The 17451-nt window shown below is 42.4% G+C and overlaps 2 protein-coding genes across 4 annotated transcripts in view; both read right to left on the reverse strand.

Moving 5' to 3' along the window:
* Positions 1-11923, reverse strand: part of tpcn3 (two pore segment channel 3) — a 32162-nt gene extending 20239 nt beyond the window's left edge. The window contains exons 1-4 of one of the 3 annotated variants that reach the window (XM_020659286.3): positions 11654-11923; positions 4435-4517; positions 3370-3484; positions 2277-2405 (exon numbers count right to left, since the gene is read on the reverse strand). In XM_020659286.3, the coding sequence (XP_020514942.1) occupies positions 2277-2405; positions 3370-3484; positions 4435-4517; positions 11654-11743 (417 nt within the window). In that variant the 5' untranslated portion in view covers positions 11744-11923. Of the gene's footprint in view, positions 1-2276; positions 2406-3369; positions 3485-3623; positions 4370-4434; positions 4518-11653 lie in introns of those variants that run through there. The other 2 variants (XM_020659287.3, XM_020659288.3) reach the window with 2 other exon arrangements.
* A 912-nt stretch (positions 11924-12835) lies between these two features.
* Positions 12836-17451, reverse strand: part of LOC136180955 (myelin and lymphocyte protein-like) — a 150750-nt gene continuing 146134 nt past the window's right edge. The window contains exon 4 of the mRNA XM_065960824.1: positions 12836-17064. Within this exon, the coding sequence (XP_065816896.1) occupies positions 16990-17064 (75 nt within the window). The 3' untranslated portion in view covers positions 12836-16989. The remainder of the gene's footprint in view (positions 17065-17451) is intronic.

The following is a 17451-nucleotide window of genomic DNA, read 5'->3' on the forward strand; positions in this document are numbered from 1 at the left end:
AATTGCACACTGTTTACGTTGCACAAACGTGTTGCCAATGTTAGCTAATTAACATCACAGTGCACCCTGCTAACCAGCTAGCTTCACTCATTTTCTAAAAGCTCTAAATATGGTCACTACTTCCTCCAAAATCCAAGATGGCAGCAGCCAAGCTGAAGGTTTCAGATGATAGTCAGCCACTCATTAAGTGTCATGGTGGCCCCGCCCACTTATTTACAGTCTAGAGATGCTCGCTTGTGTTGTTGGTACTCTCTGATGTTCGTCGCTTTGGAAAAAAAGCGTCTGATGAATGATTTGTAAACAGAAGTTTAAATTCAAACCAGTCGAAGAATCATCAAAACGCTTACATTAAAAACTGAACACGACATCCAACAGTTAAGAACATTATTACTCTGCAGGTAAACAAGTGTGATTAACCATAGCAGAGCTAGCTCCATTAGCCTTCAGTCCTCTCATGTTAGCGTTAGCGTTATTGTGTTGATGTGGTCACAAGTTTCTCCTTCTGGGGGTCAGAGGTCGGTTTACCTGCCCTGCCTCTACGAGATCCATCCATCCACTGTGCCCGTTTACATCCAGGCAGTAGAAAGATTAACACGAGTTACAGCCCCGTCTAGTGGCAGGCAGCTGTATTACAGCTTAGACACAACGTTTAACCCATGGTGGACCGTCATCAATACAAATCTGAAGTTTTCATTCTGGTATCAACTAGTGACGGTGACGATGTTGAATTGTTAGTTGACTCATCATGCACATCTCTCGTCTGCACAAAACGACCTTCCTGTGGTTATTCATTATCTCATGAAGTTTCCTGTTCGCTGAGATCCTGACGGGAAACATCTTCACATTTCATCAACTTTATTCTAACAACCTGATCTCATGCTCTGTCTGTCATAATGAAAGATTTCATCATATTCTTTCATGTATACTGAGCTGATTGGTCGCCTCAGTCTGTCAGTCACCAGGAAGTGTTCCTGCTGTAAACGTGCTGACGAGGCGACATGTCCGACTAAAGGTTGTTTCTCAACAACAGCAGAAAGTCTCCTCAGCACATTCTGAGTGAGCAGCTCTCTGACAGGAAGTCAAATCAGCAAACAGAGTCCAAAAACCAGGAAGTGAACTGAGTTTAGACAAGTCACCAACCGTCACCAGGAAACGTCGGGGGGTTAGGGTTATCATTAGGGCTGGGCAACGATTAAAAGTTTTAATCGCGTTAATCGCATGAGTTTCTGTGATTAATCACGATTAATCGCATTGTTATACGCAAAATCCAATAATTAATTAAAAAGTAGTGTATAGCGCACTTTTATTGTACTTCTCAACTTAAACAATGTAATCAAAGCAAATAAATACAAAACTAATGCTTATTGCATTCGTTGCAGTCTGGACGCAGAGTGGTGTGGGTCTCCTCTCTGCTCTCTGACTGCAGCTGGGTCTGCTGCGCGAGCCTAGACTGACAGCTTGAGTACTTTTGGAAGGGGGAGGGGCTCACGGCAGCACCCGCAAAAATAACGTGTTAACGTGCCCAGCCCTAGTTATTATCATTATTTACTGAATTGAAATCCATTCTCTAGAGAGTAGATGTCGGCTCACATCTATACTGGATCAACGCCACCAGCATGAAGGCCCGTTCACACCAGAGAGCACACAAGTGTTGAATACATGAATAAGCCCCTCCCACCATGCTGTGAAAATTAATAAGCCCCTCCCACCATGCTGTGAAAAATGAATAAGCCCCTCCCACCATGCTGTGAAAATGAATAAGCTCTTCCCACCATGCTGTGAAAAATGGATAAGCCCCTCCCACCATGCTGTGAAATTAATAAGCCCCTCCCACCATGCTGTAAAAAATGAATAAGCCCCTCCCACCATGCTGTGAAAATGAATAAGCTCTTCCCACCATGCTGTGAAAAATGAATAAGCCCCTCCCACCATGCTGTGAAATTAATAAGCCCCTCCCACCATGCTGTGAAAAATGAATAAGCCCCTCCCACCATGCTGTGAAAATGAATAAGCTCTTCCCACCATGCTGTGAAAAATGAATAAGCCCCTCCCACCATGCTGTGAAAAATGAATAAGCCCCTCCCACCATGCTGTGAAAAATGAATAAGCCCCTCCCACCATGCTGTGAAAATGAATAAGCTCTTCCCACCATGCTGTGAAAAATGAATAAGCCCCTCCCACCATGCTGTGAAAAATGAATAAGCCCCTCCCACCATGCTGTGAAAATGAATAAGCTCTTCCCACTATGCTGTGAAAAATGAATAAGCCCCTCCTACCATGAGGATAGCAATGATGCAGATGTTTTTGGGGTCTTTCCAGAACTTGTCTCGGGGGATCACTTTGGCGTAGTGAACGAGTCGGACGGTGAAGGCGAGCAGACAGAGCAGCTCGACCAACATGGTCACCTGAACACACCAAATACAACACACGCTGTTAGGGGGACTGTTGGTCCCTGGATTTGGATTAAACAGGACTAAATTGGATTAAACTGGACTAAACAGGACTAAACTGGATTAAACTGTATTAAACAGGACTAAACTGGATTAAACAGGACTAAACTAGACTAAACTGGATTAAAGTGGATTAAACAGGACTAAACTGGATTAAACAGGACTAAACAGGACCAAACAGGACTAAACTGGATTAAACAGGACTAAATTGGATTAAACTGGACTAAACAGGACTAAACTGGATTAAACTGTATTAAACAGGACTAAACTGGATTAAACAGGACTAAACAGGACCAAACAGGACTAAACTGGATTAAACAGGACTAAACTGGATTAAACAGGACTAAACTAGACTAAACTGGATTAAACAGGACTAAACTAGACTAAACTGGATTAAAGTAGATTAAACAGGACTAAACTGGATTAAACAGGACTAAACAGGACCAAACAGGACTAAACTGGATTAAACAGGACTAAACTGGATTAAACAGGACTAAACTGGATTAAACAGGACTAAACTAGACTAAACTGGATTAAAGTGGATTAAACAGGACTAAACTGGATTAAACAGGACTAAACAGGACCAAACAGGACTAAACTGGATTAAACAGGACTAAACTGGATTAAACAGGACCAAACAGGACTAAACTGGATTAAACAGGACTAAACTAGACTAAACAGGATTAAACTGTATTAAACAGGACTAAACTGGATTAAACAGGACCAAACTGGATTAAAGTGGATTAAACAGGACTAAACTGGATTCACTCGCTTTCTTGTGTGACTTGAAACAGTTAGCACTTAGCATCGTACGCTGCTTGTAGACATTTTTTTTTCAAGATTTAACGTAGACAGTTTATTCCTTCACATAGCAACAGAAAAACAGCGTTTGAGAATATGACAGCTGCGGCCATTTTACCCAGAGAGGCAGAGGAACGACGGCCGGCTCCTCGAAGATGGCGAGGGACAGATCGACCAGAATGAAGAAGAAGAGGAGAACCTGAAGAACCCAATGATTGTAGAGGAGATACAACCTGAAAACACACACGCACAATGTATCAACTAAGAGAGGGAGGGGGGCAGGGGGGTAAACTCGCCCACTCACTCCTTTGCGCCGTTATCAGCCGCAACATGATACAAAGTTTGCCCCACACACACAAATAAAAACAGTACCGGTAGGTTTAGCTAGGTTATTTAGCCATGAGCGACGACTCCGTAAGCAGCAATGGCACGTGTGCCACGGAAACAAATAACCATGGTTATACGAGCAGGGTATGTCTGTCTGTAAATGGCTCAGTGCACATGTGTGTGGGTGGGGGGAGCGAGTGAGGAAAGAGAGAACAAGGCGAGTGTGTGTGTTCGGCAGGTGTGTGCGAGAGGCTCATAGGTTTATAGGTTATAGGTTTGGTGATGTAGTACTGTATTCCACACAGTCGTTAGACTTTTTCAAACGGGAGGGCAGACACTATGCACATTTCTAACACACTTTGTACTCAAATGTCGAGGTTTATAGTTGAAAAAAAGTGGTTTTAGGATTTAGTTACTCTTTAATAAAAAACTGAGAACTAAAAGGGGCTGAACATAGAAACCGTGTCACCATGTGGATGGGGCGGGGCTTACTTAGTGATTGGGGTTTATTTAGTGAAGCACCATGCTTCATAAAATGTAACAACAATAAAACCATAAAAGAAGAACAGAGAACAGAACTACATCACGGAGCAGCGGCCCAAAGAGGCGGAGCCACTGATTCATGGTCACCTTTACTTTACAGTCTGACTCAAAGACAACAAGTCGTCCCCCATCAGAGGACCTGGGGGGGGTCCCATCAGAGGACCTGGGGGGTCTACAGGTGGGTTAGGGTTAAGAGAGTAGAAGTTAAAAAGGTGTGTTTAGATCAGAAGTCTGTAGAGCGAAACCTGAACATACGAGGTTCTAGAGGCTTCTGATCTGTGATTGGCTCAGTGTTTGAACAGGAAGTGGTCACCTGACAGCCTGAGGCGACGTGTCAAAGAAGATGTTCCTGTTGAACTGAGCGTCTGACACGTAGACCGAGGCCAGGTCGAAATCCTGAAACACAAAAACGTTTCCTTTAGATCCCTGAAACATGTCGGAGCGAGTCGTCTGCAAAACACAAAAACATTTCACAAAAACAAAAAAACATTTATGATTTGAAATAAACGAGAACACGCAGCACGACTACAAACCGTTACGTCTTTTAAAGTCACTAAACAAAAACTTCAACCCTGAACACGTCACTGAGAAAACTTTAAATCATTAAAATATCAAACGGAACCATCAGAGGTCATCACAAGTCATCAAAGGTCATCACAAGTCATCAAAGGTCATCACAAGACATCAAAGGTCATCACAAGTCATCAAAGGTCATCACAAGACATCAAAAGTCATCACAAGTCATCAAAGGTCATCACAGGTCATCACAAGACATCAAAGGTCATCACAAGTCATCCAAGGTCATCACAAGTCATCAAAGGTCATCACAGGTCATCACAAGTCATCAAAGGTCATCACAAGACATCAAAGGTCATCACAAGTCATCAAAGGTCATCACAGGTCATCACAAGACATCAAAGGTCATCACAAGTCATCAAAGGTCATCACAAGACATCAAATGTCATCACAAGACATCAAAGGTCATCACAAGTCATCAAAGGTCATCACAGGTCATCACAAGTCATCAAAGGTCATCACAAGACATCAAATGTCATCACAAGACATCAAAGGTCATCACAAGTCATCAAAGGTCATCACAGGTCATCACAAGTCATCAAAGGTCATCACAGGTCATCACAAGACATCAAAGGTCATCACAGGTCATCACAAGACATCAAAGGTCATCACAAGTCATCCAAGGTCATCACAAGTCATCAAAGGTCATCACAGGTCATCACAAGACATCAAAGGTCATCACAAGTCATCAAAGGTCATCACAAGACATCAAATGTCATCACAAGACATCAAAGGTCATCACAAGTCATCAAAGGTCATCACAGGTCATCACAAGTCATCAAAGGTCATCACAAGACATCAAAGGTCATCACAAGACATCAGAGGTCATCACAAGTCATCAAAGGTCATCACAAGTCATCAAAGGTCATCACAAGACATCAAATGTCATCACAAGACATCAAAGGTCATCACAAGTCATCAAAGGTCATCACAAGTCATCAAAGGTCATCACAAGACATCAGAGGTCATCACAAGACATCAAAGGTCATCACAAGACATCAAATGTCATCACAAGACATCAAAGGTCATCACAAGTCATCAAAGGTCATCACAAGTCATCAAAGGTCATCACAAGACATCAAAGGTCATCACAAGTCATCAAAGGTCATCACAAGTCATCAAAGGTCATCACAAGTCATCACAAGTCATCAAAGGTCATCACAAGTCATCAAAGGTCATCACAAGACATCAAAGGTCATCACAAGTCATCAAAGGTCATCACAAGACATCAAAGGTCATCACAAGACATCAAAGGTCATCACAAGTCATCACAAGTCATCAAAGGTCATCACAAGTCATCACAAGACATCAAAGGTCATCACAAGTCATCAAAGGTCATCACAAGTCATCCAAGGTCATCACAAGTCATCACAAGTCATCAAAGGTCATCACAAGTCATCACAAGATATCAAAGGTCATCACAAGTCATCAAAGGTCATCACAAGTCATCACAAGACATCAAAGGTCATCACAAGTCATCCAAGGTCATCACAAGTCATCACAAGTCATCAAAGGTCATCACAAGACATCAAAGGTCATCACAAGTCATCACAAGTCATCCAAGGTCATCACAAGTCATCCAAGGTCATCACAAGACATCAAAGGTCATCACAAGACATCAAAGGTCATCACAAATCATCAAAGGTCATCACAAGTCATCAAAGGTCATCACAAGACATCAAAGGTCATCACAAATCATCAAAGGTCATCACAAGACATCAAAGGTCATCACAAGTCATCACAAGACATCAAAGGTCATCACAAGTCATCCAAGGTCATCACAAGACATCAAAGGTCATCACAAGACATCAAAGGTCATCACAAGTCATCAAAGGTCATCACAAATCATCAAAGGTCATCACAAGTCATCAAAGGTCATCACAAGTCATCAAAGGTCATCAAAGGTCATCACAAGTCATCAAAGGTCATCACAAGTCATCAAAGGTCATCACAAGACATCACAAGTCATCAAAGGTCATCACAAGACATCAAAGGTCATCACAAATCATCAAAGGTCATCACAAGTCATCAAAGGTCATCACAAGTCATCAAAGGTCATCACAAGTCATCAAAGGTCATCACAAGACATCAAAGGTCATCACAAGTCATCAAAGGTCATCACAAGTCATCAAAGGTCATCACAAGACATCACAAGTCATCAAAGGTTAAGCTCATTAATGAGCAAAAAATGGTGGAGGAACGGAAAACCAGGAGGCCCCCAATGTACCGATAACTGTAGACATGTATGTATATATGAAACTGTCTGGAGTGGCATGTGTACATGTGCACAGTGTGCATGTGCATGCGCCTGTGACTGTAGGAGTGAGTGTGTGTGTACTGTAGCACGGAGAAGTTAAATGTTGTTTTTTTTTGCTCATTTATAATTACTGTTTTTATGTTGTTTTCAATGTATTGTCCATGCAGCAATTTCCCAGCATCCTAGACAAATTTCTCCCTAGGGAGACGAATAAAGTAACCTTGACTTTGAGGTCATCACAAGTCATCACAAGTCATCAAAGGTCATCAAAGGTCATCACAAGTCATCAAAGGTCCATCACTGTACTGTATATGCACAGAGAGAGAGAGAGAGAGAGAGAGAGAGAGAGAGAGAGAGAAAGAGAGAAGCTCAAGGTGTCAGTTCCCCCAGTAGTCTAAGCCTATAGCAGCATGTGACATTAAATATAAACATATATGAGTGCCCTCTAGTGGACACATTGTTCATTGTCCAGAAAGGAAGGAGAGCTCTAAATAGCACTTTACGTTAGCGACTTTTCGTTAGCCTGTCAGTGGTCTCTGCGTCGCACGTTAAAATAACAAAGAATGTATCGATTTCATTGTTCTGGCAGGCCGTCAAAAACAACGATCTTGAGGAGCCTAAGAGAACTCAGGAGCTCCCAGGAAAGTAGGTGGTTAGTGACTGATGTTTTAAGTCTATTCTTAAAAATACAGACTGTGTCTGCCTCCCGGACCCCGGCTGGAAGACGATTCCGGAGGAGAGGAGCCAGATAACTGAAGGCTCTACCTCCCATAGTACATTTAGAGACTGTAGGTACCACGAGCAGGACTGATAACTGAAGGCTCTTCCTCCCATAATACATTTAGAGACTGTACCACGAGCAGGCCTGATAACTGAAGGCTCTACCTCCCATAGTACATTTAGAGACTGTAGGTACCACGAGCAGGACTGATAACTGAAGGCTCTACCTCCCATAGTACATTTAGAGACTGTAGGTACCACGAGCAGGACTGATAACTGAAGGCTCTTCCTCCCATAATACATTTAGAGACTGTACCACAAGCAGGCCTGATAACTGAAGGCTCTACCTCCCGTAGTACATTTAGAGACTGTAGGTACCAAGAGCAGGCCTGATAACTGAAGGCTCTATCTCCCGTAGTACATTTAGAGACTGTAGGTACCATGAGCAGGCCTGATAACTGAAGGCTCTACCTCCCATAATACATTTAGAAACCGTAGGTACCACGAACAGGCCTGATAACTGAAGGCTCTACCTCCCATAGTACATTTAGAGACTGTACAACGAGCAGGCCTCATGACTGAAGGCTCTACCTCCCATAGTACATTTAGAGACTGTAGGTACCACGAGCAGCCCTGATAACTGAAGGCTCTACCTCCCGTAGTACATTTAGAGACTGTAGGTACCACGAACAGGCCTGATAACTGAAGGCTCTACCTCCCGTAGTACATTTAGAGACCGTAGGTACCACGAGCAGGCCTGATAAATGAAGGCTCTACCTCCCGTAGTACATTTAGAGACTGTACCACGAGCAGGCCTGATAACTGAAGGCTCTAACTCCCATAGTACATTTAGAGACTGTACCACGAGCAGACCTGATAACTGAAGGCTCCACCTCCCGTAGTACATTTAGAGACTGTACCACGAGCAGGCCTGATAACTGAAGGCTCTACCTCCCGTAGTAAATTTAGAGACTGTACCACGAACAGGCCTGATAACTGAAGGCTCTACCTCCCATAGTACATTTAGAGACCGTAGGTACCACGAGCAGGCCTAATAACTGAAGGCTCTACCTCCCGTAGTACATTTAGAGACTGTACCACGAACAGGCCTGATAACTGAAGGCTCTACCTCCCGTAGTACATTTAGAGACTGTACCACGAGCAGGCCTGATAACTGAAGGCTCTACCTCCCGTAGTACATTTAGAGACTGTACCACGAACAGACCTGATAACTGAAGGCTCTAACTCCCATAGTACATTTAGAGACTGTACCACGAGCAGACCTGATAACTGAAGGCTCCACCTCCCGTAGTACATTTAGAGACTGTACCACGAGCAGGCCTGATAACTGAAGGCTCTACCTCCCGTAGTACATTTAGAGACTGTACCACGAACAGGCCTGATAACTGAAGGCTCTACCTCCCGTAGTAAATTTAGAGACTGTACCACGAACAGGCCTGATAACTGAAGGCTCTACCTCCCATAGTACATTTAGAGACCGTAGGTACCACGAGCAGGCCTAATAACTGAAGGCTCTACCTCCCGTAGTACATTTAGAGACTGTACCACGAACAGGCCTGATAACTGAAGGCTCTACCTCCCGTAGTACATTTAGAGACCGTAGGTACCACGAGCAGGCCTGATAACTGAAGGCTCCACCTCCCGTAGTACATTTAGAGACTGTACCACGAGCAGGCCTGATAACTGAAGGCTCTACCTCCCGTAGTACATTTAGAGACTGTACCACGAACAGACCTGATAACTGAAGGCTCTAACTCCCATAGTACATTTAGAGACTGTACCACGAGCAGACCTGATAACTGAAGGCTCCACCTCCCGTAGTACATTTAGAGACTGTACCACGAGCAGGCCTGATAACTGAAGGCTCTACCTCCCGTAGTACATTTAGAGACTGTACCACGAACAGGCCTGATAACTGAAGGCTCTACCTCCCATAGTACATTTAGAGACCGTAGGTACCACGAGCAGGCCTGATAACTGAAGGCTCTACCTCCCGTAGTACATTTAGAGACTGTACCACGAACAGGCCTGATAACTGAAGGCTCTACCTCCCGTAGTACATTTAGAAACCGTAGGTACCACGAGCAGACCTGATAACTGAAGGCTCTACCTCCCGTAGTACATTTAGAGACTGTACCACGAACAGGCCTGATAACTGAAGGCTCTACCTCCCGTAGTACATTTAGAAACCGTAGGTACCACGAGCAGACCTGATAACTGAAGGCTCCACCTCCCGTAGTACATTTAGAGACTGTACCACGAGCAGGCCTGATAACTGAAGGCTCTAACTCCCATAGTACATTTAGAGACTGTACCACGAACAGGCCTGATAACTGAAGGCTCTACCTCCCATAGTACATTTAGAGACCGTAGGTACCATGAGCAGGCCTAATAACTGAAGGCTCTACCTCCCGTAGTACATTTAGAGACTGTACCACGAACAGGCCTGATAACTGAAGGCTCTACCTCCCATAGTACATTTAGAGACTGTAGGTACCACGAACAGGCCTGATAACTGAAGGCTCTACCTCCCATAGTACATTTAGAGACCGTAGGTACCACGAGCAGGCCTGATAACTGCAGGCTCCGACACAGATGCGTCTCCCCCTTTTTTGCTCCGCAGCAGTGAAAACGAAAACGAAACTTAAAAGTAAAGTCCGCAAAAACAACTCCATCCCGGTTATATGTAACTGTTCTGATATCCAAACCGACACGCTGTGAGCAACAGTTAACTTATCTTTATAGTTTGCACAGTTAAGATTAGCTTACATCTCAGATAGCGACACGGAGAGACGTTAACAGTCAGAGTCAGACAGAGAGGAGCTCAGACAGACAGTGAGGGGAGATATAACCCCGGTGTTTAAAATGTTGCTGTCGGTGTTTTCTGCTCTCTCTCAGTTTTTAAAAGTTACTTATCAAGCTTCTCCACCTGAAGCTCACCTGTTGTGATAACTGAACTTACACTAAACGACGTTACAAAGCAGCAGGCAGGTGAGCGTGAGTGACCATGGTGACTGTCAATCAACAATGTCCCACCCCCTCTATGAATTAAACTTCTGTCAGTAAAACTTACTTTGATCATGTGTCACAGAATGAACACATTCTGTATTATGTTTGATTATATATAAACTAAACTAAAGTTAGTCCAATGATGTCATAAAAACAACAAAGGCTGCAGAGCCTGTATGAAGCTCCAGCTGGAGGAACTCTGCAGGGCTAAAATAGAACAGAAACACAAGAACTCAAAGTCTACATGTTTTTAAATGAATGTATCACTGCGTGAAAATGTTCCCGATGAACATAAAAAGAGGACACATAACTAAATCATCATTTCAAAGTGGTGAAGAAAACCTTCAAATTGTTCATAAATATTGATCAAATTGAGTGAAAGACATTTCTGTTGCTAGAGATGTTCTGGGTGAGACCTCCAGACCTCCTACAAAGATGTTTTTCAAATAGATTAAACTTGTCAGCTCAGTTTTTGTGCATTTAAAAACATTATACAGGTAAATAAGTTTGGTTGAACTGGTCAGTAACTTACAAATCTGTCTAAAGAACATTATGAAAAAAATCATGATCGGGATTTTTCCCCCCAAATATCGTGATATGATATTTTTCCCATATCGCCCACCTCTAGTTTGAAAGTTGAGTTGTGAAGAGTGAATCCTCTGGGGGTTCAACACAAGGCCAGCGGACCAGATTAGGGTCGCTGAGTGAGAGAAGAGAAGCTTCTCTCACTCAGCATGTCTTTAAAAGAGGACAAGAGTCCACAAGTTTACTGCAGCAGCCACATGAGGTCTACAACGTCCTGTCACACACACACACACACACACACACACACACACACACACACACACACACACACACACACACACACACACACACACACACACACACACACACACACACACACACACACACACACACACACACACACACACACACGTCTGTGTCTCACCTCTTTACTCTTGTCAGGATTCCCTCCGGTTGGAGCTGCTCCTCCTTTTCCTGATTTCTCATCAGAAATCTTCTGCTGGGGCTCCGACATCTCAAACTTTTGCTATTTTCTTTGTGTAAAAACTTCGTGTTTTCCCGCTGCAGAGGAGTGTGTGTGTACGCGTCCTGTGTGTGTGTACGCGTCCTGTGTGTGTGAGGAGCCACATCACATGTTCTCCTTCCTGCAGACCTCCATCTGCCCGTCCTCCTCTCTAATGCTCCGAGCGGCTGTTTGTCCTCCACTCATAAACCACAGCTCAGGAGGCGTTCCCGGGCTGTAGGTAGAGTGGGAAAATACAGAGACAGTGACGTGAGCAGTCCTAAATATCAGTAAAGCAGTGCAAACAAGTAAGACGTTCGGGTAAGTCGCTCAAAGAACTTTAAAGAGTTAAAAACAGACATTTATAGAGCAGCTGATGGAGGATGATGGAGGAAGAGAAGACAATAACAAAATGTTCAGTTTAAACGTTAACTCTGAATATCTGGTGAGAAAATAAAAAGCATCACCAGGATTCTCTACTTTGAGAAAGTGGGCTGAGTTATGGAGACACATGTTGTGAGAGTTCAACAGACTGAATGTGACAGCGCTGAAACACCTGGATGAAGAACTCTGAACCCAACGTGAGTCGTGTATGGAAACTTGTTTGTCTGTTTTATCCATTTTATCTTTGCAAAGAAAAAATAATAAAACTCAAGTTAAAAAAGAAAAGGTCTGATGATTTTTAATTTCATTATTTGTTTTTTTTTTTATATTTATATTGTTATTCTAATAACAGTGATTTATAAACAAATATAATATAAAATAGTTAATTCATGTTCAACATTTTATGGAGTGTTTTAGTCAATAACAGAGAAAGAATGATCTGCTTAATGTTTAATAATGGGATGTCATCCGGGTCTTTGGGTCATGATATCGCTTTGTTTTATGGTTTTTAAAAGTTAACTTCTTTTTAAATCATATTTAGATGAATAAACTGCGGTCGGTTTGTGTATCTTTTTTCTGACTTTACTCGTAGACCCTGAAGGCAGCACGAGGAGTCATGTGACCCACAGCAGCAGGATAACGGAAACGGAGACAGAAACTTTTTAAAACTGGAATTTAAAGAAGAAAGTCTTTATTTTAAGATGAATGACGTCATACTGTTCAAGATTAAACCGTCACTTTAACACAACAGACGTTTTTCACCACATTGGATCCGGTGACGTCATCAGGGAGTTCATATACAGAAAATAAATAAACATTATTAGTCATGACGAATCTAAAAACCATGCTTTTATTTTTATTTTTATTTTGAAAATATTGATTCAGGGATTCAAATATCTGTGAATGTATCTCCATGATCAGAGGTGTCTTACCTCACTGAAGTAGACATTTTGGTTATCTATACTTCACTGGAGTAATTATTTTTCAGCCGACTTTTTAGTTCTACTTCTTACATTTTAAAACTCATTACTCCCATTTCATTTCGGCTTGTTTTCATTTCGGCTTGTTTTCATTTCGGCTTGTTTTCATTTCGGCTTGTCATCGTTCAAAAAAACACACACAACAAAAAAAACCTATCCATCTAAATCGGGCCATCTGGATAGAGTGAATTCGACCATACAAGGGTAATTGTTACTAATCCTGCCCTGGGTCCAGTTTTGTTATCTTACATTCGTTGCCCTCACAGATTCCTGCAGCTTGGATGTTCATTTACATTCCAATAAAGACTGTTGATAACATGCCTCTGAAGACTTTTTGCACCGTTACAATACTTATAGGACACGAGTCATCATATCTTCCTCTCCATGAAACACATGTTAGTGCTCAGTACATACATGGTTCTTTAATGTGTTTGTACTAAAGTTCATTTTCAATGGGCATAAATGAACCTGAAACAGGTGCATCCCAAATGTTTCAACATTAACATTTTAATATAACATTAAAGTCATTATGGCCTTTAGAAAAGGGGGGGAGGTGGGGTAGTGCACTATAGGCCCTTGTGGCGCAGCCTAAGCTTTTGTCCCCTCACATTACTTTAACTTTTATACTTGAAGTAGTTTTGAAACCAGAACGTTTACACTTTGAGTAAACAGCTTGAGTTGATACTTAAACAGAAGTCTTTTTAAACCCTCGTATCTATACTTCTACCTGAGTAATGAATGTCAATACTTTTGACATCTCCGTCCATGATGAATTCACTTTGATACACTTTATACGAAGACATGACAGCTGGTATCTTTAAGTCATTTTGATTTATTATAAATAATAATAATGTTGACGTGAAAACTCGTCCTGAAGGATTTTTTTTCATACGTTTGATGTCCATCTTGAATCTTGTAAAAACATCGTCCATCAGTCAGAGTATCTGTGTGCTGGTGCTGCCCCCTGCTGCTCACTCTGCAGTATGACATGTAACTGTCCTGACTATCATCACAACACGCCTTTGTTGAGAATAATAATAAAAACTGTTTACTGATGTTTACATCCTGAGCTCATCGAGAAAACAGCAAAATAAAAAACTAAAGAAGATCTGAGATTTGATTCTTCAGAAAACCTTTGTGATCAGAATCAGAATCATTTTATTGAGGAGCGACATTTAAAAAAACTAAAACTAAAGTCAAACAGATGAAATCCAGCAGAGGATCTGAAGGGAAGCCTTACCACTAACTTAGTGGTAAGGGCGCCTTGTAATAAGTTCACTCTTATTTTGAAAGTCTGGTAAAGAAAGTAAAAGCAAAAAACAAAAAAGACATGTTTTGTCTTATTTTGAAAGGGACAGAGTGTGTGTGTGTGTGTGTGTGTGTGTGTGTGTGTGTGTGTGTGTTGAAGGTTGTCATGGCGACGTGCTGTAGCCTGGGATCTTCTTCAGTTTCATGGAGATGTTCCACTATTATCACCTTTTGCCTCTTTCATCAATAAAACATTCTGTGTGTGTGTGTGTGTGTGTGTGTGTGTGTGTGTGTGTGTGTGTGTGTGTGTGTGTGTGTGTGTGTGTGTGTGTGTGTGTGTGTGTATGTCCTGTTTGTGTGTGTCCTGTATTTACTCCCTACCATCCTCCATCAAAGTCTCATGTTCATCTTTTTGTTGTCAGAGCTGGTGACTTGCTGCAGCAGACGTTTGAAGAACATCATGATGAAGACAATTCAAACTTTGTCTGTCAGAGAAGTAGAAAACTAAAATGTTTGTTTGTTTAATGGAGGTCAGACTGATCATTTCTGATGCATTCAAGGAAGTCAGAAAATTCAAACGCTGTCTTTGTGACACATCAGATTTCTGTTCACAGAGAGATAGAAATCATCGCCAGATCATCACTGATGTTATTATGGTGGATTTTGTTTTTCCTGCTGATGATTTGTTGATCTTACTGAAACCAGAACACTGATTTCAGAAAGTGTTCCTGTGTGTTCTAGTTTCACCACAATCAGGGACTCAAAGGTCCAATCAGTGAGCTGTGTAGAGCGTACTATATGATCAGACATTTAAGGTTCTATATGTAACTTTTTACATGTATAAGTCATTTTCTATCGCCCATTAATAAGCGAACGGTTAACTGATGTGAAAAAGAAGATGTTCACTGTCTATCTGTGTTTTCTGTATAACATTTTTACTCGGGTCAGTTTTTCCGTCACAGCTGCAGGAAGTGACGTTATGCGTTCTCAACGTCCTCCTCACTCCGCTCCGCTAAAGGCCCTGACACATCAAGCAGACGGAAAGAACTAGTGGCGACGAAGGCCACCTGTGGTGTCGGAGCACAAAGCCTTTTGTCTCGACCAAAAAGTTTCACTTGAACACATCGCAAAGACTACAGCCGACAGCCAACTACCACGTACGTTCTGCACATGTGTGAGAGTCAATACCTCTCCATGCCAGCAGGGGGCAGTAGTCTGTAATCGTCATTCCAAAAGGTGAAACCTGAAGAGGACGAGGAAGAACGCAGATAAATAAACCGTTGTTATGATACGAGAATTTTCTCACGGCTGTCGCTCAACACTCGTAATAAACTTCTAATGGAGAATAATGTCTGATAAAAAGGTGAAAATGGCGCTGGCATTGTCAGCCCTTAATCTTTTATTCGTGGAACAAAAATAGAAGAGGCGCTTCCATATTTCTTCTCGTGCACTGGCTCTCCTGTTTCGTTGAGCTGAACAGCCAATCAGAGAGATTCCTACCCCCAACCACGCCGATGACGGCTCACAGAGATTCAACATGTGCATTGGCCCAAAAAAAGGCCAACTGGGGCCAACGGGTAGCGACGGAGCCGGACACATCACAAAGACTAGGTTAGACTACCTTGGTGTGTCAGGACCTTTCTCACAGAGATCAACAGTAGCGCCTGCTGAGACTATGAATCTAATATGGAATCTGTTAGTACAAATAAACGACCGGCCTCAAACACAACACAGACTCCTTCACAGACCACTTACTTCCTCTGTAAACATTATGCCGGTAAATATCCAGTGTTTCTCGGCCGATGATGATGCTCGTCTGTGTACGTACGAGCACGCGAGCGAGCAGGCAAGGGAGAGAGAGCAACAGGTTCCTGGTGCAGTTCGCCTAACGGCCTGTGGTGTCACTACAAACGCAGTGAACGTTACATATAGCCCCTTTAAGGAAACATGCTATGTTGAAGTGCTGGCTTCTCTGACAACAATGCAGCAGCCAGTATGTCCTCCTTCTAACTTTAGATTCTGCTGGATTTGTTTGGACCAGAGAAGGTAGGCGGCTTTAAGGCGACCCCCCCCTCCCCACACTCGGTTTGCCTGATATGAGACCAGTTATTTAAAAATGTAAATTCTGGTTGGTGTTTTTTGTTTTGGATTTTGAACATGAGAGATTTGAAAAAGACCAAGTACTTTGAGTGTTCTGTTGTATCTTTCATCACTAGAAGTTCACTGATTTACACGTCTTTGTAAAAAAACATTTTTTTAAATGTCCTGTTATTTTTTCAGAGAATTCAGAAGTTTAAAAAAAAAAAGAATTTTAAACCAGAAGTTTCAAAGACTTTGATTAAAAATGTCTTGTGATCTCTGAAATATAATCTTTTCATTTTATATATATATTTCAGAATCATTTTCAAATCAGTGCAGAGAAACAGGAAGTAGCCACGTTTATAAACTAGGAAGTGTCATCGAGTGAGTGAAGACGTAAAGGGGAGGAGATTTGACTTATGAAGCTTTAATTATTTACAGATGTTTTAATGAGAAAGTGTCTCTGATTGGTCTGTTCTGTGATTGGACACTCTGATGCTGATCCTCACGTTCCTCTCGTCCCCTCCGGAGAGATGTCGCTCCGAATGCAGATCTGCTCAGAAGCTTCTAGAAAGACTTCCATCGTATGGCAGACAGGATGGTGTGGATGAAGTAGAGCAGAGTCGCCACATACGAGAAAACCTGCAGAGACACAGAGAACAAAGTCTGAAGGCGTTCCTTTGGTCTTCAGTTTCTTTCTCTGGTCACTCAGTGTATCCCACAATGTATTGTGAAAAGTAGTGTACAACCAATGTTCAATATCTATGCCTTATCCCATCATGCATTGTGGTACAAAGATTGATGCCAGCCGGGAAGTAGCGTTTGACTCGACTGCTCTCGGACGGACGAGAGGAGCGACCAGTATGAACACAGAATGCACAAAGACCACTGCCCCCCTACCCTGCAAACCCGTTATTTCCTGTGTCCTCCTGCACAAACCTCATAAACCCAGTGCTCCTCTTTGATGAAGCTGTAGGAAGAGAGAAAGAAAACGGAAAAAAAGCAAACGCCACATCTCGAACAACCGGT

This window comes from Labrus bergylta, chromosome 1 (assembly GCF_963930695.1).
Source record: "Labrus bergylta chromosome 1, fLabBer1.1, whole genome shotgun sequence".
NCBI classification, from domain to species: domain Eukaryota; kingdom Metazoa; phylum Chordata; class Actinopteri; order Labriformes; family Labridae; genus Labrus; species Labrus bergylta.